The sequence below is a fragment of the Emydura macquarii genome, unplaced genomic scaffold (assembly GCF_026122565.2).
Source record: "Emydura macquarii macquarii isolate MOO-44397 ecotype Brisbane River unplaced genomic scaffold, CSIRO-AGI_Emac_v2 contig_1348, whole genome shotgun sequence".
In the NCBI taxonomy this organism is placed as follows: Eukaryota; Metazoa; Chordata; order Testudines; family Chelidae; genus Emydura; species Emydura macquarii.
The window spans coordinates 13,420,783-13,445,448 of NW_027131485.1; the positions used below are offsets into that span (position 1 = coordinate 13,420,783).

General features: G+C 41.5%; 1 protein-coding gene across 3 annotated transcripts in view; it reads left to right on the forward strand.

Annotated features, from left to right (window-relative positions):
• LOC137155169 (syntaxin-binding protein 4-like) overlaps window positions 1-24,666 on the forward strand; it is a 119,689-nt gene that overhangs the window by 34,603 nt on the left and 60,420 nt on the right. For all 3 annotated transcript variants that reach the window (XM_067551259.1, XM_067551260.1, XM_067551258.1), the window contains exon 2: window positions 21,851-21,924. In XM_067551259.1, the coding sequence (XP_067407360.1) occupies window positions 21,858-21,924 (67 nt within the window). In that variant the 5' untranslated portion in view covers window positions 21,851-21,857. The remainder of the gene's footprint in view (window positions 1-21,850; window positions 21,925-24,666) is intronic.

Here is a 24,666-nt window from a genome sequence, read left to right on the forward strand (position 1 = left end):
TAGTGCTCTGGCAAAGGAGTTGAGAGCTTCCCTCCACCTCTTGGGATAAAGGAAAGAAAGAACTTCCTTGGCACCTGGAACTTCCTGAATCTGATCCTCTATAGAGCTCACTCCCGATCACCCTCCTAAGGAAATCTATGAGGTTTGTCCCACTAAATCAAATGGCACTAGGATTTGGTCCGGAGAACTTTATTTTAACATCCCTGTTTCTTTCCTTAGGCAGCTTCTTCTCCTCCCCTGCTGCTTCTCTTCCTTGTACAGTGAATTTTTCAGTGTGCTTTGGATTCACTGGGACTTATCTCCCTTTGGTTTCCTGCTGTCCCTGTTTTCCCCAATTAATTTGCTGCCCACCAGGGGACCCAGACAGCTTAACCCAGAGGGCAGAAAGTATTTGCAGGCTGGCAGACAGAGTCTAGACTGGATGCCTGGGGAGAGAAGGGATCTAAGCTTTCAATTCTTCCAGTCTGGAAGGAACCACCTGCTTCTGTTAATAAGTTTATAACCAGTGAAATCCTGTGGCTGTGGGGATTCAGAAACCTAGGGGACTTTGTAATCCTGTTAAATCTTAATACATCTGATTTGCTGACCAAGTAAGAGCTGATTGATTTTAGCTGGGGTGTTTTCTTTTTCTTAATATTATTTGTATGCGCCTGTGTGTGTGTGTGTGTGTAAACCTGTTTACTTGAATGAATACAATATTTGGAGATACAGCTGTAGATTCTGCTGCATTTAAAATCGGTTTCTTCATAATTTAGGACAAGAAATAATGTGTGGGTGTGTATATATAAATCAGGATGTGTTTGTGTGTACACACACACACACACACACACACACTTACATGTAGACATGTCCACTGGATTGGAGTCCAAATGAGATCTATAGTGCTCAAAGAATCTCTACTCTCTTACTTCATTGATTTCAGTGGGGTTACATCAGTGTAACAAAGTGGAGAATTGGGCACATTGTGTTTATTTCACTCCACAAAATATGTGGTATAGGCAACTCAGTGTGACAGGACTGCGGCAAATGGCTTAAAAAGAGTAAAAGAAAAGATGTATGAATAATAATAATAGGATCAACATTGCAAAGGCTATTAGTCCTCACACTTCAAGGTATAAACTGATCATGAACTAGTGTTAAAAAAAATTTCCCAACCCATTGGCATGTTATTGCACTGTTTAATGTGCCATGGGGATTATATTATCCTCTGATGCATTTGGCTTTGGCCATTGTCAGACAGGACAGTAGGCTAGATGGACCCTCGGTGTGATTTAGATTGGCAGTTTGTATGTCTCTGCAGTCCTAACAAAACTGCTATGTTAATGTCTTGGCAGCACTGTGGTGCAGGAGATCCAGGCTTAGGTGTCTGCTCACTGAAGGTCAGGTAAATAGTTGCACAAATTCTGACACCCACCCTTACTCCACTGGAGTACTACCTTGCTCCACGAGTAGTCTCACTGGGGGCAGTGGGAGCATTTGTGGATGTGTTACTATGCAGCCAGGATTGGGTGTATCAGACAGTGGTGGGTTTTAGAGGAAGGTGAGAGAAGAAAAGAAAATGCTAGCCATTTGAAGTGTGGGGGACACTCTGGATCATCTCTGCACTGACCTCTGATCATGGCTGGGATGTGGTATGGGTGAAGCCTTTGGGAAGGAGTACTTCAGAGGGCTGCAGTGCACGTTTCCTTCTTTGGAAAAGCATGAGATAAACTGACATTATTGTCCCCCAAACCTTAAAAGGTGGTAGGAGTGCTGGGCAGGATAAAATGTAAGGTGCTCTAGAGAGCTGAGGGCAGATTTGGGTCAATAGGATGGAGGGGGAGCGATGGCTGTAAAATTAAACCATCAATTCTACCTCAGAAACTGTTCAAGGAAGGAGATTAGAACCTTTGTTTGTCCACAATAGCCACTTAAACTAAGCAGATCCATTTCTAAACTGCTGAGAGATTATACTCCAATTATAGAAAGACAGAGTTTCCGACTCTTCCCCAAATTACAGCAAGCTAGAAAAGCAGATTAACCTTTTGCTTTGTGAGAGAAGGTGGTGAGCAGCAGAGCCAGGGTCCCAAATGTGAGGGAAATCCCAGTCAAACTGGATTGGGGGAGTCTTCATCAGAAAGTGAGGCCTAATGAGGAACACGCTGCAATAACTCGAGTGGCTTTGAAAGAAAAAAGCTTGTTAAAGCTTCCAAAAACGATATATATACATTCAGTTAATCTTGGGCTCAAGTCAACACATCCGGCGATTTGGACTGAACCAGATGTTGATGCATACAGTACTTAGAGAACGTTTATCTCTCTTGGATACAGGGGTACTACATAAACAACCTTCTTACAGAGCTGCCGGTAGCTTGTTTGACCTCCCTCCACACTTTGTAAGAGAAATGCTCTTCCAACTGAAATTTCCTATTTCCCTTTATCTGTTGCCAGGGGATGTTGTGAAGGCCAAAACTAAAACTGGGTTAAAAAATGAATTCAATAAATTCATGGAGGAAAAGTCCATCAATAACTGTTAGCCAAGATATCTAAGCCTCTGACTGTTGACTGCTGGGACTGGACAACTGGGGATGGATCACTGGATAATTGCCCTGTTCTGCTCATTCCCTCTGAAGCACCTGGCATTGGCTACTGTCGGAGGACAGGATACTAGGTTAGATGGGCCACTGGTCTGACCAAGCATGGCTGTTCTTATGTCCTTAGAGGATATTTGGGGGATAGGGAGGGAAGTTAACCAGATGAAGCATTTTTTATGTGTGGAAATATTGAACTTTGAAGGTGCATGTGAAGATGTGTGTTTTACTTAAGGGGAAAGTCTAATCATTTTGATAGTCATCTCTCAAACTGCTTTGTTCTATAAACCCACATTTGTTTGAGATTATTTAGTCCCCAAAGAGAAGGATTGCACAGGACTTTCTCTTTACAAAATTGGGATGAATACTTTTGATTTATGCCTTCTGAAAACCACTATATTCACTAGCTTAATAGTTAGTAAAATTTGAAAACTCTGTTGAGATAATTGCTGCATAAGAGGTTCTGTGACTTTTTTTTTTTTAACTTATTCAAATAATCTACACAATCTAAATATAGACAAAAAAATTGTCAAGGGGCTCGATCCTGAAATCTTTGCTCATTCTGTCACCCATGTTGTCTGAGTAGTGATTGAATAAAAACTGAACAAAAACCGAGGCCTTGTCTACACTACAGAGTTTTGTCGATGCAAGTTACGCTGACGATCAAGAAGCACTATAATTATATCGCTTGTGCACGTTCACACAACTCTCCTATTAGTGGAGTGTGTCCACAGTTGGTGCTCTAGCATGACAGTGAGAGCAGTGCACTGTGAGTAGCTATCCCACTGTGCGCCTTGCCACCTTCTGCAGCTAGGAGTTTTGGGAAGGTGGAGTGGATCATACCGCATCACGGGTGTGGGCTCAATGCGTTCGGAAACCCATTGAATGAGAAGATGGAAAAAATTGCATTTTGCAGCATTTTTCAACGGCCCCTGTTTACTGTGCACCCACCATCTCTATCTGAAAGAATGGAGCCTGCATTGCTCTCCACCATTGTGATCACTGTTATGAACACATTGCAGATGGTCATGCAATACATCATGAACTCCCAATCTGATCAGGAATCAGAGGTGCCTGACCTGCTGTGTGCCATGGAAAGAAACAACACCAGTTTACTTTTCACATTCACAGAGCAGCTGCTCATGGTGGACTGTTGCTTTTGGGCTCAGGAAACAAGCACTAGGTGGGATCGCATCGTTATGCAGGTCTGGGATGAAGAGCAGTGACTGCAGTATTTTCGGATGTGGAAAGCCACCTTCCTGGAACTGTGTACAAAGCTTGCACCAGGTGTGCGGTGCAAGGACACCAGAATAGGAGCTGCCTTCTCAGTTGAGAAGCGTGTAGTGATTGCCATGTGGAAGCTGGCAACTCCAGACTGCCACCGGTCGGTCGCAAATCAGTTTGGAGTCGGGAAGTCCACTGTTGGGGCTGCGTTAACGCCAGTGTGCAGGGCTATTAATCCCATTCTGCTACGAAGAACTGTGACTCTTGGAAATGTGTGTGAAATAGTGGATGGCTTTGCAGCAATGGGATTTCCTAACTCTGCTGGGGTGATAGATGGCACACACATCCCAATATTGGCCCCGGACCATCTTGTGACAGAGTACATCAGTAGAAAGAGCTACTTCTCTATGGTACTGCAGGCACTTGTGGATCATTGTGGGCATTTCACTGAATCAACAAGGAGTGGTAAGGGAAGGTTATTTATTTTAGAGTCACAAGTGATCCAGGGAAATGTGGGAGAAGGTAAAATACTGCCTATATCCAGAATTCAAAACCATGCTGATTTAGCTTTGTCCTTAGAAGGTTTTGCAAGAACCCAACCCCAGTTGATTTGCCCTGTCAGTAACTTATAGCTGCACATCCCCCACACTCCTTTGCCTGGCATGGATCCCCTGGCTGATCTGGAGGGGGCCCACTTGGGACTGAGAGATCTGTTTCCACATTGGCTGAATCCTGGCTTTCCACAGAGCCGCTTTCCAATAGCTGTGAATTTTTACTCTGAGGCTTTACCCTGCAGTCCTGAGAGTCGCCAGGAGCCTTGTCTGCCTGTGTTAAGGACTGCAGGATCAGGCCTTGAATTAGCTCTCTTCTGAAGCAGAAGTTGGCTTTCGCAGTCATGTCACTGACCAAGTTGTAATATGACAATACTTCAGCTCTTCTGCCGACTGTGCTGCTGTACTGCTGGCCAGCAGGAGATGGAGGAAGCTGGAGTGTTGCTAGAGAAAGCAGGGTAGGCCATTCAAAGTCACGGTTTCTGGTCTCTTTAGAGAACACAGGGTTATTTATCCTCTGTAGTGCATAAATCCTGGATTTCCCTGCACAGCTTCATCAGTGAACTGAAATCGCCTGGCCAGTTCCTAATTACTAATATGGTAAAAAGCCATGAAGAGTGCTGCTAGTCCGAACCTGAATGAGGTTGCTAGACTGTTATCAATGACACAGACTAAACTTACACCACTTTGGCAGCGTAAAGGGGCCTTAAAGATTATGTGTACCTTACTGTAAATTTCCAGAGGGGGAGCCATGTTAGTCTGTATACAGCAAAAACAACGAACGTAGCACTTTAAAAACTAACAAATTTAATTTCTGCAGGCATAAGCTTTCGTGGGCTGCAATCCACTTCATCAGATGCAAGAAATAGAAATCACATAGGGGGAATATGTATACATCCAAGGGTAAGGAACAACGATGGGGAGGGTAGGTGTTAGCAAAGTCCATTCAGTTAGAGTAGATAAGGCCTATTCACAATCATTGATTAGAAGGTGAGAATGTGTGAACAGTGACAATTACTTCTTGTAATGAGAGAAGCATTCCAAGTCCCTCTTCAGACCCATTTTGATTGTGTCAAGTTTGCATATGAGTTCCAGCTCTGCAGTTTCTCCCTGAAATCTGTTTTTGAAGTTTTTTTTTGTAGAAGTATGGCAACTTTCAAGTCAGCTACAGTGTGTCCTGGGAGATTGAAGTGCTCTCCGACTGGTTTATGGATGTTACCATTTTTTATGTCTGATTTGTGTCTTATTCTTTTGCGTAGTGACAGTCCAGTTTGGCCAATGTACATGGCAGAGGGGCATTGCTGGCACATGATGGCATATATTACGTTACTAGATGTGCAGGTGAATGAGCTCCTTATGGTGTGGCTGATGTGGTTAAGACCTGTGATGGTGTCACTAGAGTCGATGTGCGGGCAGAGCTGGCAACGGGGTTTGTTGCAGGGGTTGATTCCTGGGTTAGTGTGCCTGCAGAAATTAAATTAGTTAGTCTTTAAAGTGCTACGTTCGTTGTTATTACTGTAAATGAGAATCAAGTCCATGGGGAGCAAGTGTCTTCATTAGAAAATACTCCTCCTCACCCTTGAGCAGCTTCAGTAGAAAGGCTATGGCTGTCTGAGGGTCTGAGGCCTTGCTGTTCTCTGCAGTCCAGCACTCCCAGTGAGCTCTGCAGGGTAGAGATGAGGCAGAATGGGGGAGCTGGCTTTAACTTGTTTAACTTGTTTAAATATGTGTAAGAGTACACAGCAGAGAATAACTGCCAATTATCAGGCGTGCTGGGCAGCATAGACGTTTTCAGATGTATCTGCCTTCTCATTCTACACTGAAAGTGTTGGTGTGTAACCGTCGGTCAGCCCCCACCAACTTTCTTGCTGCTTTGAAGCAGAACACTAGTGTGATGGTTCTTAAATTTGGTACCAAACTTACGGCAAGCTCCTCCATGCTGTAACTCCATTGATGTCAGTGAATTTACACTACAGAGGAATTTGGCCCACACTCTACACAGCCTTCCCACTAAATAGGGTTGGTCTTTGTCTCTCGCTAGTTTTATAGAGTGGTGTGGATTAACTTCCGTGGAGTCACTCCTCATTTACACCACTGAGGAGAATCTGCTCCACAGACTCTGTCCTCTGTGTGTGGGGAGTTGGGGGAGCCAAGTAGAAAAAGATCAAAACTGCCAATATGCAGCGTGCAACAGAGAATAGCCAAGATGAATAAAATGCTGCCTCTGCAAAAGTCATGTGCGTTTCCTTCAAATGGTTAATGTTGGAATTCTGGGGCCATGACTAGCCATGTCATTGTGTCCTGCTGACTGTGCCACCTAATCTGATAACAGATTGGGTGATTAGAGAGCTGGATGATGCAAATAGCTGTAGCTATGGCAACAGGAAGAAAGGCCACAACCCTTATTGGAGGTGTTTATAGCAGCAACATTGCTAGAGCTTTATGATTGAGATCTCTGGATAATAAGTGCTCTGTAGATGAAATTAATAACTGGCAATTATAATTAGTCATTATTTTATTCCATCAGAATATGTTGCAGCTTTCCATCCTGCTGTGTTGCAATACTCCTGTCACACATGCTGATGCTGTATTTAGAAGTTGGTGTTTTAATTCTGATCAGCTAAAATCTTCAGCTGTTTTCAGTTAACAGAATATTTCCACAAGGCTTTGTAAGTTTAAAAGTCAGGACTTCGTTACTTTGTAATGAACTAGTGTCTGTCTGTCTCGCAACTGCTCAGCTGGGTGTCAGAAGCCCTGTACTGCTATTAGTTATTGGAGATCCTTCATTGGTTAAAGTAGTAGGGACCTATTCTTTTGGCATTCTAACTCTGCTGTTTCTGTGAAGTTTCTAATGACCCTGCTGTGTCACAGTGACAATAGACAAATCATGGGTAGCCAAAGGTTTGTTACATTTGAATCAGATTAAACTTTTCACTTTGAACAATTTAATCACATATTCAGCTAATTTTTTAACATTAATTTATCTGAAATTGTTCAATGAATAATATTTATGGAAATATTTCAGCCTATAGATAGCTTGCAATATTTTTTCACCCACTCACCAACTGGTTGTGTGTGTGTGTGTGTGTGTGTGTGTGTGTGTAATTTGTTACTGAAACTTTGTGACTGGTCACCTAAGTCACATGTTTATTTTTTGTTTCTTGATTGGCTGCATTAATCTTTGTTCAAACTACTTCTGCTTCAGCCCTAAATTAATACTGTTTTATCACAGAACAAATTTAGGACCTCCATTAAAAGAATCTTGCTCTGACTCAATAGTTGCTTTCCATAGGCATTTGTGCAAACAACTTTGGTCATACCATTGTTCACAAACAGCGAATGTTAAGAGTATGAGCAGGTGACACAGCTTCTAATTCGGTGAGTGGCTTATGAGCAGGGTTTGACACGGTTAATCAAATTCAGCCACAACATATTGGGGAAAATAGATTTTTAAAATTCCTTCACTGGAAGGCATAGCTCTCAAACAGACCTCATTACTGCTCAGGTGCATCATTCATTTCAGACCCCTATTGACGTCCATCCCACACAAATCTGCTCTGATTCCACTTTCATTATTGTTGATCATTGACACAGACTCCCAGTGGGAGTTGTGCTGTTCACTTGAATGGAAGCAGGATCTGGATCTAAGAATGCTGAATAACAAAACCCCTGGCTAATTCTTGTCTCATTACATCTATGTAGCATGTCTCTGAATTAAAGACCACTGTTATACTTCTCCAAAAGAAAGTACATAGCGCAGCACCGAGCAGGGGAATGAATTCAATAATGACTCCATGGGAAGAGTGTATTTTATTGTATCACCATCATCACTGCCTCCTGCAGCATCTGGGGTCTTTCCTTGAGAGTCTCTTAGCCCTTATGGAAAATCTATGTAGAATATTAACAGGATGTAAAGGTATTTCTCTAAAACCCTTATGTTTAATAGAGAACTGTGCCATTTCTACAGAATATTTTTGAACCATCCTACAGAATACTATAGGAGGGATCCAGGCCCTTTGAGAAAACATGGTGCCCCCAAACATCATGTTTGCTGCACCCCCCATTTCACCCCAGTTATAGATGTTTTGGGCACAGTTGTCCCCCTTGTTAGCCCAGAAGGGATCTAACTTTCTAGTATATTCTATATGCTGATTCAAGCAACTGTAAAAAGGTGATCACTTTCTATTACTTTTCCATTTGTGCATCCTAGAGTGAACCAGACTCATCCCCTTTCTCCTGTAGGAGAGCCGACGAAGTCAGAGACTTAGCTGATAGAGCTCTACAAAGTTTAAGACAATGGGGAGAACTGTGGTGCCGCTCCCTACAAATGTTGTTGAGATGGAAAGAAGGCGATTATACTTACTAGATTGTGGCAGAATGGGCTGGTGACTTTTGTGGTAACCTTCCCCCAGGAGTGTTGGGGTGATACCACCTATTTTTGTGTGTGTTGGGAGGAGTTTCTTTATATTTGAATAACTCTAAGAAAAGATCCCAGCCTGTGGGATTTAGAGCTTTTGTAGTAAATGGGCCAACAAATTTACTTTGATAGTAAGTTTAAGTGTAAAAAGTGAGTGTAAATTCATAAAATAACTTATAAACAGTGTTAAAAGGGATAAGGTACAAAGGGAGACAAAAAAAACCCCCAACCCCCCACCTGAATTAGTCCCCCCCCCCCCCCAACAAAAAAGGGGGGGGCGGGTCTCCTGGTGCAACTCAAAGACTGTGTGAAGATCATGCCTGGTAAACAAGAATATGTGTAACCAAAAATCTGTTAACCAAAATTGGTGTGTCAAAAGCTAGGCCTCATTGGTGGACGAAAAGGTAATGGATTATTCCATGCATCACTTCCTTTGAGTCCCTAAAGAAAGACTAGAGTGAGATTCACCCATGGTTGCCATCCCACCATCTCCTGTGACCCTGCGACTTTGTCATCGTGATCCTGAGAGATGCTTTGATCACACCAGTCCAGAGTGGGACCCAGATGATACCTTTGCCACTATCGGCTCCAGCTGAATCTCAGACACCATCTAGGATGCAATGGGTTTGGACTTTAACAACAATAGTAGCCCCAGCTCATCTCAACTAATTTCTTCTCTTTTCCCTTAAAAGGCAGTTATTACCATCTAAGAGACAGTCAAATGAGGTGGATTTTTTTTTCTTTCTTAAAAACTCTCTCCAGCTCAAGGGAAAAGGAGCAAGGGATGTTGTTAAAATGAAAGTCTTATTTAACACTTTTTTCAAATGCTTTAACTATTTTTCCTTCTTTTCTTTATCTTTAATAAAAGGTTAAAGGAGTTTTAATAGAGTTTGCCATGGTACTAAGCAGACTTAAATTTCTGTATATCAAACGTGGTTTAACATTAAACAGTGACTGGGTTAATTATTATAAATTAATATAACATTTCTGTCACCCAGTGTGAGGCCTGAAAGACTAACACCTTGGCAAATAAACAATTGTTTTTAAAACTAGTTTTAAACCAAAATTTTGTGTTAAATCCTTAAATATGTTGGTTTTGTTTGAACTAAGAATGCAAAGCAAACTGTTTGGGGTTTTTTTGTTTCTAAAAAATAAGTGTCAACAATTGGTTTAACGCTAACTTTTTAACAAAGGCTTTGTTTTTTTTCTTTTTCCTTTATTTTAGAATTTGTAGTGTCTATAAATAGTAAAAATTAAAATTTAGTAAAGGTATTTTTAGGAAAAAGCAAAAGTAGTGAAAATTAAGCAGCAAAAAAGGGGAAAGCTTTTTTCCCATCTTTACCCATTCTGAGCATACAACCAAAGACATAAACATCTTGGAAACATATAACACCAGGAGTTTTAAGTTTTGTTTTAGCTACCAATAAAGTGAAATATAATTTCTTACATTTTTTTAAGTGCTGAAGCTTAGCTGTAACTTTTATAATATTTAATCAAGTAAAACATATAAATCCCAATTTTAAAATAAATGTACAGATCTTAAAATATAACTACCTTTTTCTTTTCCTCTAAATGACTAAATTAAAAAATATTTTTTTCTTTGTAACTGTAATTTTATGAATAAATATCAATCCTAGGTGGAATTGGCTCATAGGAGGAATTATGTTGTAATAATTTGGCCTACAAATTTATCCTAATTGTAAATTCAACTGTAAAAAGGGATTGTGACCTCATAAAATGTCACAATAATGACAAGTGTTAAAGCCAAGGTTAAGGGAACAAAAGGGAGACAAAAAAAACCTGGAATTAGTCCAAGCAAAAAGGCCTATTAATATAACATTACGGAATGTGTTAAAATCATGCTAAGAAAACAAAGTATAAAATATAAACAAAAAATAGTATATAAAAATGCAAGCCTAATTAGTAAACAAAATAAAAGAATGGGCTATTCCTCCCCCCGCCTTGTAAGTCCTTAATTTAAAAAAAAAAAAAAAAAAAAAAAAATCTTTAACTATTAAAGCAAACTTCACCATCATGGCTGCCACTCACCCCATATGCGAAAAACCCAGGCCTTCATTAGTCAGATCTTAAAAATGTCCTAACCAAACTGGGCCAAAGAAGAGAGAGACTCAGATAACAGTGCCAACTCTTCCAGCTCCAGCTGAATTCAATACACCGTCTGAAATAAAATCAATAGCAGCACCAGCTCATCTCCACTAACTTCCGTTTTTTCCTCCAAAGACAGTTATTGCAATCTTTAATACCATCTAAAAATGGTCAAACAAGAACATTTTTCCTTCTAAAAACTCTCTCCAGCTAAACATCCCCCCCACCTTATTTTATACTTTGCATTGCAAATACTTGAACTGGTTTTCCATTCTTTATCTTTATTAAAAATTGTTTTAATTTTGTATTAGTGTTAGCCATAATATTAAACAACCTAAAATCTCTATATTCCAAACCTTGTTTAATATTAATCAGTAACCAAATTATATTAACACCTTTAGCCTATTTATTTCATCTACACTAATACAACAAGCCCCATGGCACATGCTGATAAAGTATTTTACGGAGTGCCACTAGCATGGTGACAAATCTGGAGAATCAGAGGCGGGAGGGAGGCAGGTCAGCCAGTGAACGGGCTGCACAGCTAGAAGACCAGGCTGCAAGGTCATGCACTGAGTGAGTAAGCAAGACGGCTGGCTCTGAAGCAACTGTCTGATGGGTGGGGCTGGGGGCATGTGGGCAAGCAAGCCTGAGCCTCAGACTAAATAGTCACTTGAGGGCAAGGCATGTCAGGCCACAGACTGGCTGAAGCCCTCTATTGGTTCTGGCAGGGTTTCTTCCTTGTCGGCTTCTCTGTGTCTCTTTCTTTTCCCTGGGTCTGACTGTCATGTCTATCCTGTGTCGTTTCCTAGGGCATGTCTCTCTCTCTCTCTCTCTCTCTCTCTCTCTCTCTCTCTCTCTCTCCCCCATCTCATGCTCATCTCTGCCCCTGTCCTTGCCGCTGTGTCTGAGTGTTTTCTATTTCCTCTGTCTGTCATGTGCTTCCCCCATCCTACAACCAGTCAGCACTGAGAGCAGGATGCAGTCACCTGCCCGGGAGCAAGAAGACCAAATGCACCCATTCCCCAAGTAGGTAAATAAAACGAAGCAATTCAGCCTTTTGTGGCCTCATGCTGTCGGTACTGATCCAGTGCCCTCACTTGATGTGCCTTTTTCTCTTCCTGATGCTCACTCCTTAGAAGCAGGGAAAAAAGGAAGATGGAAGATGAACAGAAAAGAAGAGGTAAGCGTAGAAGAGAGTCTCAGCCACCCACAGCCTCAACACTATGTTAGATACAGAAGAAGCTTCATTTGAGACATGGCAGTATCCTCAAACTTCCTTTCTTCAGTTCTGCTCGTGTTCTCATACACTCCATCTGCTGTATAGGCATCCAAAGAGGGACCACTGACCTGACCCCTGGAAGAGGTTTTTTTATCATCATGAAGGAGATGGCAGTAGCACATACAGGTGAGGTCCTGGTTTAAAAAGAACATCCTCCCCTCGTATGAGAAGTGCCCAGTGACTAGGGCATTTGATGGGGACTCCAGATGACTTGGGTTCTAGTCCCAGCTCTGGTACTAGTCTGCTGTGTGACCTTGGGCATTTCACTTTTGTGTGCCTCTGTCTCTCTATCTAATAACCACTGGGAATGCTACTTCCCTCCTTTGTAAAGTGCATGGCGATCTGAAGATGAAAAGAGCTGTTTATTGTTATGGTAAAACCATGACTTCTGTGCACAAAGTATGCTTCTGGGTGCCCTAGAGCCTTTGTTCCCTCATTGGACTTCCAGGATGTACACTTACTGTATATGGGGGAGTCCTTATGTCTATCTGTGCATTTTCCTTAAAGCAAGGGACTGCCAACTCTGGATTCTGTCCTTAGGATTAACTCCAGGAACTAGACTCTTGACTGATAACAGTCTGTATCAAGAAGAGTGCATATTTTATCCTGAACCGGACAATCTCTCTCTTCCAGCAGTCTTCCTGCCAGTCTAGTAAGAGACTGGGATAGAGTGTTACCGTCAACTGAGCATGACAATGTCCGACTATGACTTCTTACCACAGAGAGGAATTCTCCCCTATTGCAATCTTGCCTAACACCCTAAATCTTTGGACCCTGGGAATCTGATTGTGCATGCCAGACTAGGAAAGCTAAATCTCCCTTGCCCTGGAGAGTGAAGGATACACTTCTTAAGGCAGAATCTCAGATGGAAAGAGCGCATGACTTGACTAGGAGCAAGAAGAATTGCATGACTGATATGTACGAGACAATCCCAGAGAACTTTTAAAAAATGTGCTTCCAAAAGGAGAAATGGCAGAGAGGGAAGTGTTCTTGACAGCATCTCAGCCTATTGATTTTGGGTGGGGTTCAAGAAGGGATTTAAATTTAGCACCTCGAATGTCCAGGTTCTGACATTATCCACTGGACCCTACTCTCTTTAGCCCATCATCTGTTCCAGCACAGCCGGCCACTTCCACTCTGTGCTGCTTAGCTACAGAATGGGGAGGAGGGGGTGATGGAGAGATGTATGACAAGGAAGAATAACTTATTGTTCATTGTACTTGTCATAGTGATCCTCTTCCCACTCCCTCTGTCCAGTTTGTTTGTGGAGCATAGGATTTGCCACACTGGAGGAAGCCATCTTGTCCACACTACTGCTTTTGTCAGTGATCAAAATTTGATGGTTTCAGAGAAAGGTGAAAAGCCTTCCACTGTGTACTTAATCAGCTGTGCAGTGTGAACCATGGAGGATAAGCTCTTTCCCTCAGAAGTGCCCAAAAATTCAAGAAAGAGGTAAGGAAGGAGTGTGGCTATGGACTGTATTTACCTTAAATGACAGTCTTTTTTGCCTCCTTGCTTCTTGGGAGGAAGAGAGAATTCTACTGACTGGCTGTAGGATGGGGGAAGAGAACAACTAGAACAAATGCAATTACCAATAGGTAACTCTTTCTGCTGTGTTTTCCTCCCTAGTTTTCTGTCTCCTACATTCACCCCTTTGTTTCTGGCCTTCATTTTTTTTTTTTTTTTTTTTTTTTTTGAAAGTTTTTCATTGGGAAACAAACAAATGACCTATGTTTTGGAAGTGGCATGTTGAAGTGACCTCTGCTCCTGAAAAAAAATTCAGTGAGACAGGCCCAAAACCCAGGTTTCAAAGACCCCTGGACCTTTGGTACCTCGATCAGGCTAGGCAGTAATTTCAGGGCTTGGATCCATCTCTTTAAAAGAACAAAACAAAAAAACCTGAACCAACCAAGCACAATCATATCCCTCCCCTTCCCCCAACCCAAATACCATGCTGTATGGATTTCAGTGGACGCTGAAAACATTCCTTCTCCACCATGCTTTAAGGCCTTTTAACCATCAAGTGAAAGAACAGGAGCCTGTTTTAACTGTATGTATTTTCAGTCATTCTTTAAGGGCCTGATTCCAGAGAGCACTTAAGCACATGCTTAAGTCCCCCCCCTGCCTAGAGCGAGGACTTAGACCTGATTATATATAATATTACCATTTGGTGACTCCCCAAAATGTGACATTTGGGTTATAAAGTGTTGATGAATTTGATACCTTATTTCAAAATAATTGCAAAAAATAACAAACCAGTTGAAAGCTATTTTGTTGTAATTGGAGCCTGATTCTTCTCTAATTTGTGGAGGTGTAAATGTAGAGTAATTCCATCCAATTCATGTACATGGGAGTGGAATCAGGGCCCAGTGTCTTTACAGAATGTTGGCAGATAAATTAATACACCAGGTCCATCCAATAGATGGCTGCAGTCATATTGTTTTTTATTTACTCCTTTAGCATCTAGAAGGCAAATGATAATTTGTTGCTGTGTGGCATGTGCAGTCTGAATTTTAACCCATTGGAAATGAGGGTGCTAGAGACAGACAAAGAAAAATTTCCAACTAAACAGTTTTCTGTTGGAAAATGCCATTTCTATGGATTGGTCATTTTTTGTGAAATTGTATTAATTTTGAGAATTTCCCACAGGGGGTAAAAATTGAAACTAACATTTTAATTTTGGAATTTCTTTTTGAGAAATTCAAAATTTCATTTCAAGTTTATTTTTTGTTTCATTTTGACTAATTTATGTTACTTCCCGACATGTTAATAGCAGCACATAATATGACGTCGTCACGCAAAGACGTCATATTATCCACTACGACTTCTGACATATTATCATGTGTATTAATTAGAGGAGGAGCTGTTTTCAGTATGTTAAAATGATTCCAGGCTAAATCAAGGATAGTACGCAGAGTCCTTGTCTTGTTGAAAATGTCAAACTGTTGCATTACAGTACAGTCAGCAGACACATTCAACAAGATAATAATATAAGGATGTTTCAATCTCGACTAACGGGTTGCCTTTAATGTTTTAAAAAAAAAAGAATATAAAATAGAATACTTTGACTGTCATAATGACATGTCAATAGTAGGTCATACTATGACTTCTCATGTGCTTTTAACATGATTTGGCAGCCTATGACGTCATGGAAAGCATGTCCGTACTAGTGAAAAATAATATTAAAAAGAACTAAAATAAAATGAATTTCAAAACAAAAATTTTTGTTTTGAAACAATTTTTTTCTAAATTTCTATATGAAATTTCTATATGTAATTTTCTGTATGAAATTTTTGGGAAATTCTATTCCATGGGGAAATGTGAAAATATTTGCTTTTGTTCCAATCCAGAATAAAAATAGATTTCAAAATATTGAAATTTCCTGTGAAATGGAAATTGAGTTTTGACCACATTTAGTCAGCTTCAATCTCTCCAGCAACGCCAGCGTTTGACCCTACTAGCAACACCAGGGTTTGTAGGACCATGCTCAGCTTACTCTTTGGCAGCTGTGATGTGCTTAGCACTGAGACCCTGGTCCATGGAAAGCAGTGAAGCATGTTCTTACCTTAAATGTGTGAGTAATCCTGTTGACTTCAGTGACTCTCTCATGTTTAGGTTACACACATGCTTAAGTACGTTGCTGAATCAAAGCCAGAGTGCTCAGCACCTTGCAGGATCGAGCCCATCGTGAATAGCATGTGTGAGTGAGTGAGTGAGGGATGGGGGGTTTGCCTTAGCTAAGAACTCTGGGTCAGATTGGTTCCATTGACTCCAATAGTAGTACATATCCACTGACTTCACCCGAGCTTGCCAAAATATTCCAGCTGAGAATCTGGCCCGTGAGCCACTAAAGGTTAATTTTGTGACTCATTTTATTAGCAATGTTTTAGGGGCTGCCTGTTATTGTGTAAAACAAGTCATGCAATGAATCTTAGCAGCAGGATAGAAATACTCTGTTGTAATTTTGGAGGATTATTCGTGCATTAGTGGATTTGGAATATGATTGTTATAATAACCAACAGGCGCATGAAAGGTTAAAATATCCATTTACAAATGAGTTGCTGCAGTAAGTCTGCCTGACACAGCCTCCACCATACATGTGTTTTGCTGTCTGGTGAGGGAGAGCATTTTTGGAAGAGTTGGACACAGACTGCAGAAAAGTAGAGGTCCAGTGGTTAGGGTGCTTGTCTAGTACTTTGGGGATCTGGGTTCAAATCTCTGCTCTGCCACAACACCACCTGTGTCACCTAGGGCTTGTCTTCACTACACCGCTCGGTCGATGTAAGGGTACGTTAGTTATGTTACTTAAGTAACGTAACTTAAGTCGATGTACTTTACATTGACTTGCCGTGGTATCTTCACTATGCTATGTCGACAGGAAACGCTCTCCCATCGACATAGCTTCCGCTTCTCGTTCAGTGGATTACAGGAATCGATGGGAGAGCGCTCTTCCATCGACTGAGTGTGTCTTCACCAGACCCACTAAATCAGTGCTGCTGCATCCATGGCTGTGGCGCCAATTTAGCGCCGTAGTGAAGACAAGCCCTTAGTCTCTGTGTTTCAGTTCCCCATCTCTAAAAGGGGAATAACAGCACTGCCTTACCTCACAGAGGTGTTGTGGTGATAAAATACACTGAAGATTGTGAGGCACTCAGATATTTTAGTAATGGGGGACCTAAAATATTTAGATAGCTAGAAACGTTATTTCAAATAGTCATCCCTCACCCCCAGATTTGAATTGACTACTCAAGCAAATATGCATTCACTACAGCTGGTCAATATTTTTTAGTTTTCATCTTTTGACGAAACTTTTCATAAAACATACTCTTTTCATTAATAAACTCACATTTTTGGAAGAGGGTTTCAACTAGCTAGAGAGCTGGTTGGAGCTTTTTATTTTTAAATAGTCATCATTTTAAAAAAAAAAATCTTTTTTGAAACAGCAGTAAAAATTTTTGAAAAAAAATTCACATTTGTTACCAGGTTTTTCTAACCAGATCTAGTATTCACACCAGAAGTGTTCACTGGCCATCTTGAAAGTTCTTTGTGGATATAGGAATCCTACAGAGAGCCCAGGACTCGTGCTTCCTCCCACCCCACTCCCTCGAATTCTCAGCATGGCCTATTTGTTGTTTATTCACTGTTCGTATTATTATAGTGCCTACAGGCCCAAGCTGAGATCTCAGTACCGTAGTGCTAGGTGCTGTACATGCACATAGTGGGAGATGGGCCCTTCTCCAAAGAGCTTTCACTCTGAACAGATGAGACAAAAAAGGCTGAGAGGGATGAGGTGACTTGCTCAAGGTCTCACAGCAGGCTACAAAACCACTGAGTACTGTTCTTCTCGACTGTTTGTCCTGACTGCAATTAGGAACAGTTGTTGGCCAAAAAAGATCTTGGCTAAATATGAAATAGTCAGATTATGGGCCAAATTAAGCCCTGGTGGGAGTAGCCATGACTCCAATTTTTTCAATGCACTTGAAACAAAGGCTGAATTTGGCCCCAGGTCTTTCACACTTCTTGGCTATCAGAGCAGAGTTCTGGAGAACCAGAGCCACAAAGGGAAAGTACCTCACAAATGGAACCCAGCAATATACATTTGTCTCTCTAGGAGTTACTACTCATTTCCAACATTGACCAGTAGGAGTTCAGTCCTGCACCAAATGAGATTCATTTTCCCACTGAGTTTAAAGCAAAATTCCCATTGATTTTTAACATGAGCAGGGTCAGGACCTGAGGATGGTCTAGTGGAAAAGAGCATGGTCTATTTGTTCGAGTAAAGGATTTGGCATCAGATCAACTATTCCAAACTCTGCCACTAACTCATTATATGACCTTGGGCTAGTCACGGTAAGCTTTGTGCCTCAATTTCCCCATCTGTAAATTGGGGATCATAATACTGCCCTACCTTTGCAGATTGCTTTGAGATCCTTGGACGAAAGAGACTATTTAAGGGCAAATTATTCTTGTAAACTCTCAGCAGATATTAGCACAGCCAAAATTGATTTACTTGGTATTACCTGGACAATGCTATGGAGCAAATAAGATATTTAAGAGGGAAAAAATGTAAACGGTGCAGTGTGTTATTACTTTCAAAGCTTTGTTACAGATTTAAAGCCTTCAGGGACATTAGCAAAATGTCCTGGCTTCAACGCTGAAGGGCACTGTTCATGCATTGGTTATTCAGAGGATATTCCAAAAGATGAACAATAAAAAACATCAAATAATTACGCCACTGCACTATTTTTGTATGAGCAGCACTGCTTCGAGGAGGGGAAGGGGAGAGGCTGAGGGTATATATAGATGTCTTTGCTGCTTGTTCAGAAAGGCACTTGCGATAGGCCATGCTGGTTTTGTTTGGATTACATAAGCTTTAATCTAAAGTTAGAGATGTTTTTAGTTGATCTGTGTTAATGTTGGGTGGGAATTAACATGCATGTGAACTCTCCCCCTTTTTCACTGCTTTATCGGATTCCTGCCAAAGCAGAGTAGCTAGAGGCTGGCTGGGTTGGGCTGGGCTGGAATCACACAACTCAAGATGCCAGCGATCTCAGTCCTTTACAAAGGTGCCGTCATTATTAGCAGGTAATACCTCTGAGCAGTGAAACCAGCTTGTCAGAAGAAGGAAAGACTGCGTGGTTGGGTTGGACAATTTTATGGAGGGTGGGTTGGGGTGTTTAAAAGACTCCCTGGGGAAATACAAAATTCCTGTGTATGCTGTAGATATGCAATGTCTAGTCTCCTATCAGCTGAGCAATGGAATCACCCAATGGTTAGAGGAACGGAGGATTCCTTTGGTTTTCATAGAAAAGTGATTCAGTAGGGGCAGATTGTATGCCTGCTGCAGAAAGGGCTGAGGCAGTGATGCAGGCTGAGAAAATCAAAAGTGCTTCCCTTAGGATATGGGGGAAGACTTGCCTTGTCCTGTCCCTGAAGTATCTCCTGGCCCATGTACCTTTCCAGGCTTTTGGCTCCTTCTCTCTGAGCTAAACCAGGGGAGGGAGTGTGAGTGACTGTGCTCATGGTGGAGTAAGATATAAGGGGCAGTAAGTGAAAGGGCAAATAGTTATTATGTTGGAATGAGCACAAAAGCTTTCAATGAAATGATATTCTGAATAATGAGCTCTTTTATTTGACTGCTTGCTCTCTTGTGGAAGGTTTTCCTTCCTATTTCTGAATTCCCAGCGCTGGTGGGAAGTGATTAAGAACAGATAATTTTTTTTTTGAAGTCCTGCACACCTAGTGTGAGACTCTGTGCTCAGGGTTATTTGCTCCAAAATCAGCCCTCTCTGCTCCTTTGTTATGTGTTTGCATCGTCAGAAACCTTGTTCCCTTTAACATCAAAACTGTGTTTGCTTGGGTTTTGTTAATTTATTCCTTTGTTTGGGAGTTAGATTTAGGGAAAATTTGGGGGTAATCACCTAGTCACCTGTTTTGTGAAACTCCTAGCCTAACATTACATTTGAGTTCAGCTTAAAAGTCAGTTTTCTGTTTGGTAATAACACAGTTTCTTCAGGCATTTATCCAAACAACTCTGCAAAATTTGCATAGTAACTTTAATTTGCTTAATTAGAGCCTCATATTCTGCTGAAGTAAATTGGTGTAGCTCCATTGTGCCTTGAATGTGTAAAATGTTATTTTATAAATATTACTTATGATTAATATTAAACTGAAATAGGAGGCAAGAATGTTTTTTGATTGGAAGGTACGATTTAATTAAAGACTGTCTTGATGTTATAGTCTGTGAGGTGTCGTTTTGAGCTGCGTGAAGGTACTTAGTTAGGATTTAAATCTTGGATGACCCTATAGGCTCATCTGGAAAAATGCAGGGTTATTCCTCCCATAACCTGTTGGGTTTAGATCTGCTTAACAAGCTCTGCTGTATGCACTTTCCTGTCTTTGCTGAGACCAGCCCTAGTCAGGTCTCATGCTGAATCATGAAACTCTCATTTTTCCTCCAAGGTGAACTTTGGGAACAAGAGAATGCATGGAGAGAGGCTGAGTTAGAGAGGACCTCAGTTTTGGGTCGTCCTCTAGAATATATGGACACTTTTGGCTTGTTAGGTTAAAGTCCACCCGCTCCCATGTAACACTGCTGCAGTGAAAGTATCTCAAGGAGCCATGAGATGATTAGAGACCATACTTTAAATTAATTCTAAGCAGGGCTTTAGTGATCCAAATTAAAAACCTGTATTTCTGGGGCAAGTTGAATCTAATACTGAGGCACTCTGCAGTCCCAAGTGGGCTTTAAATAAATAATTAAAGAGCAGGAATTTCAAAAGTCTTCAGCATTGGCCTAACTCTGCTCCTACTGAATGTCTCTCAAAAAACCTTGATGGTGGAAGCTTGAGCTAGGTGGTACCTCGGGATGGGAATTTGTCTATCCTAATCTCTTGTAGTGCAGTCGCATTGTCAGTGTCAGGGGACTGGATGATGGTATGTTGATGTGACCTTATTTATATCAATGCTGAAATATCAGAAAGGCTGGAACTCTACCTAAGAGCCTGGGAGGAAGTCAGAGGCACCTATGGAATGTACAAGGCCTTTTGACCCTTCCAAAGTGTTTTGAAGTTACCTTGTTAATATGCTTTGTTTTTATTTAATATTGGATTTTACTTATTTGCTTTGGTGTCTGAGAGCGGGAGTCCCAGACTTTGGAGGTCTAGAGCATCTATTTTTTGACTAGAGATGGTTAGAATGTTTTTCGCTAAAATGAAATTTCAGCAAAATATGCCGTTTGATCCAAGCCAAAACATTTTGCTGATTTGGTTTCCATGAAACGCTTTTTTGGAAGGTTTTGGGGTTAGAGAAAGATGCATAGACTATAAGGTCCGAAGGGATCATCACGATCAGCTAGTCTGACCTTCTGCACATTGAGGTAATGAACTTCCGTCTGCACTTCTACTGGAGGAGTGTGGCAAACACAAAAGACTCTCTAGCTTGGTGGGTAGGGCACTGACCTGGGATGTGGGAGACTAGGTTCAAGTTCCTGCTCTGGCTGATTTGGGGTACTCTGGGCTGAAGTACTCTACATGAGGCGGAGCTGAGCTTGGATCTCTCAGGCCAGTGCCCTACCCGCCTCGCTATAAAATGGGCTGTGCCTCCCCAATGCAGTCCCGTCTGGTGATAAAGTTTCAACAAAAATGTCAAAAGTTGCCATAAAATGGAATTGTCGTCTCCCAGTCAACTCTGATTTGATCAGTGCTCATTTGTGTTAATTTGGTATGTGTTTTAAAATTTAGAAGCTGAAATCTCATCCAACTCTAACTAAATTCCTTCATTACAGAATGAGGTTGGTTTAAACTGTTTTGACAGTAAACTTGTTGGACTATTGGTCCAGGTTCAGATCTAATTTGTGTACAGATGTATGTCTGGAATAAATCCATTAGCCAAAGTGATGTGATTCCACATGGAGACTGGTGTCATTGAAAACACAAACTGGACCTCGTATGTATGTGTGCATATGTATCTTTCTGTCCGTCCATCCATGTCTGGGTATGTATATGTTAGCTTATGTCTGTAATTTTGTGAGGGTTTATTTTTGCCCTCTGCCAACATGCACCTCATGCACTGGTTTGTGTCTTTTGAAATAGTGCTTTTTTGTATGGTTTTGTGGGCAAAGATTGTATGGGCTCTGTCTGTGGTTGTATATATCTCATTAGTTTTAGCCTCTTCAAACTGTATCTGGTCTCTCTTCCAGGACACTGATGGGACCACATGGAATGGATCGAACAGTGCATTGTATGGATTTCTATGACTGTGTGAATGGATTGGGTGAGTACTTTGTGTATGTGCAAACATCACCCTGGGGTACTGGAGAAAATGCAACCTTAAATTGAGCTTCGGCCATCTTTAGTGGCTATCTCCTCATCCAGGTACAATATAGAAGGCTGTGTCTTCTTTTGAACAGCTTCTGGAGTGGGTAAGGGAACTGTACCCTTAAGATAGTGCTGGTTGTGTGGTGATAAGAAGTGGGTGATAAGACCTGGGTTCTGTTCCTAGTTCTGTCACAAACTTCCCAGGTCACCTTGCACAAATCACTTAGACCCCAATTTTCTAAAATGTCCACTGACTATATTGTAGACCTCCATTTTTAAGTGGCCAGCCAGAAACACCTTGATGTCCTAAGCGGGGCACCCAAACTCATTTTTGTAAAACGTCACTCTTTTTTTTTTTTTTTTTTTGTCCGTGCCTCAGTGTTTCCACTTGTATAACGGGGACAGAAATATTTCTCCACTGTTGTAAAGCATGCTGAGATCTCTTGGACTAAAATAATTTTATATGTTTATTTTTTATTGTATTATAACATCCAGTGACTGGAAATTGAAGCTAGACAAATTCAGACTGGAAATAAAGTGCAAATATTTACCAGAGAGGATAATTTAACCACTGGAACAACTTATGGGATGTGATGGATTCTTCATCACATGGAGACTTTAAATCAAGAAGGGATGTCTCTCCAAAAGATACACCCTATTTCAACCAGTACTCATGAGCTTGGGTGAGCACCTCAGATCTGGGCTATGCAAGAGGTCTGCTTAGGTGATCATAATGGACCCTTCTAGACTTAAAATACATGAATCTATGGATATTCTCTTTCTGAAAACAACCAGGATTTGTTTGGCATTTAGTGAATCAAAACATGGGTTCAATACCTTCCTAAGAATGACTGGCTATGTCTACACTGCAAATTCGCTGCTGTCAGATTGATTTATCTGGTTTGATTGAGTGGCAGTGAAGACCCGCTTAATTGATCCAGAAGTCGAGCTAATAAAACCACCTCCCCAAAAAGCGTAACGCTGCGTCGACGGGTATGCATTTCCTGCGTAAGTTATGAAGTCCCATCTGGTGAAAACCGATTTCACCAGCAGTGCAGACCAGGCCTATGTTTCACAAAGGCAAAATTTCAAGATGGTGAAGCGCCAATGCCTGCCCGCCCGCCCCCGCCCCCCCCCCCCAAAAACAAACAAACAAACAAACAAACAAAAAATTAAGACAAACAAAAACCCAAAGCAGTCCTGAACACACAACTGTTGCTCAGACAGATGCTCCGCTTCACTTCAGTGGGAGCAGGGAGACCAGCATTGACTGCTTTTGAAAATCCCAATCTGTTTGAACACTTTTCTGGCAATGGGACTGTCACCATGCTATAGCCCATCGAGACATGCCCCCTCTTTGGCAGTTAGCTGGCACCCTCTTTTCCACTCTTCAGTGCCTACGGCCAAACTACCATGCAGTAGGCAGACGGGATGCTGGGAGCTCTGCTCCTCGTAGTGTGCTCACGTAGTGCCAGCCATAATTTGACCCATTGTCCCCATTTGTTAGATTGAATTTGGACCTTCACATGAGGTGTGGATTGGACGTCCTGTTTCCGGTGCCTGACCAATTGCAGATTAACTGTCCCATGGCACCTTTCACTGAGAGATGGATAAAGTAACCTCATAGTCCCGCCCTCTTATCATAAGCAGTACCTGCAGTGCTGCACAGGAGCGCAGAATGGCTACTCTAGCTTCCTACACAGACATGACCTTAGCACCATATATTTCATGCCTTTGAAATGCTTTGTGCTTACTACACTTTGGAAGGTCGGACAGAAACCCAAATTCTAGTCTAATCTCTCTTTCAGCTCATTATTTTCTGAGATTGAAATAATAGTCTGGAATGCTACCTTCAACTGAGGAGAACCACTCTATTTGTTGAACTGGGGTGTGTGTGAGTGTGAGAGAGAGAGATGCTGCATAAGAGCTTAATATCATATAGACAGATCTCAGCTGGTGTAAAGCAGTGTAGCTTGGAGCTACCATGACCATCTTTTTTCTTGCCAAAAAAAATTTGACTAAATTTAAAATGTTTTGGTCCAATTTCCATGGAAAATTGAGGGTCTTTCGGGTAAACTCCCAGCCTCCCAAATCAAAGTATTTCAGCCAAAAACTGAAATATTTTGATTCTGAAATGTTGCTGTGGTCCCTCCTGGGAGTTGTAGCTCTGGTGCCTCATGCCCCCATTCTTCTCTGGACTGGGCTTCCTGGTCAGACTACATCTCCCTTGATGCACCAGACACCTCTTGGTGAGAGGAGGCAGTGCCTTGTGGCTGTGGTATGTCATGACAGATGGGATTTGGCTGAGGAGCCTGACCTGTGGAAGGGAATGGGAGCATGAATCATTGGAATTATAATTCCCATGAGGCACCACAACAGCATTTCAGAATCAAAATATTTTGGGTTTTGGCCAGTTTTCAGTTCCATTTTTCAACATCATAGAAATTTATACTTTTGGTGAAAATTTTTAGTCAAAAACCAAATTTTCTGTTGCAAAACAGCTCCCATGGAAAAATTTCAGCCAGCCCTTATCTGATGTATATGGGTTTTTTATTTATTTATTTTGAAAGCATAAAGCTGTTGGCAAGGTTTGTACACTGTTTCACCAGGTGGCACAGCACAGAAGATACAACCTAAGGAGTGGAGTGGGGACCAGAGTTGGCCACTAGCATAAAGTTGACCTACTTTGTAGCTCAGA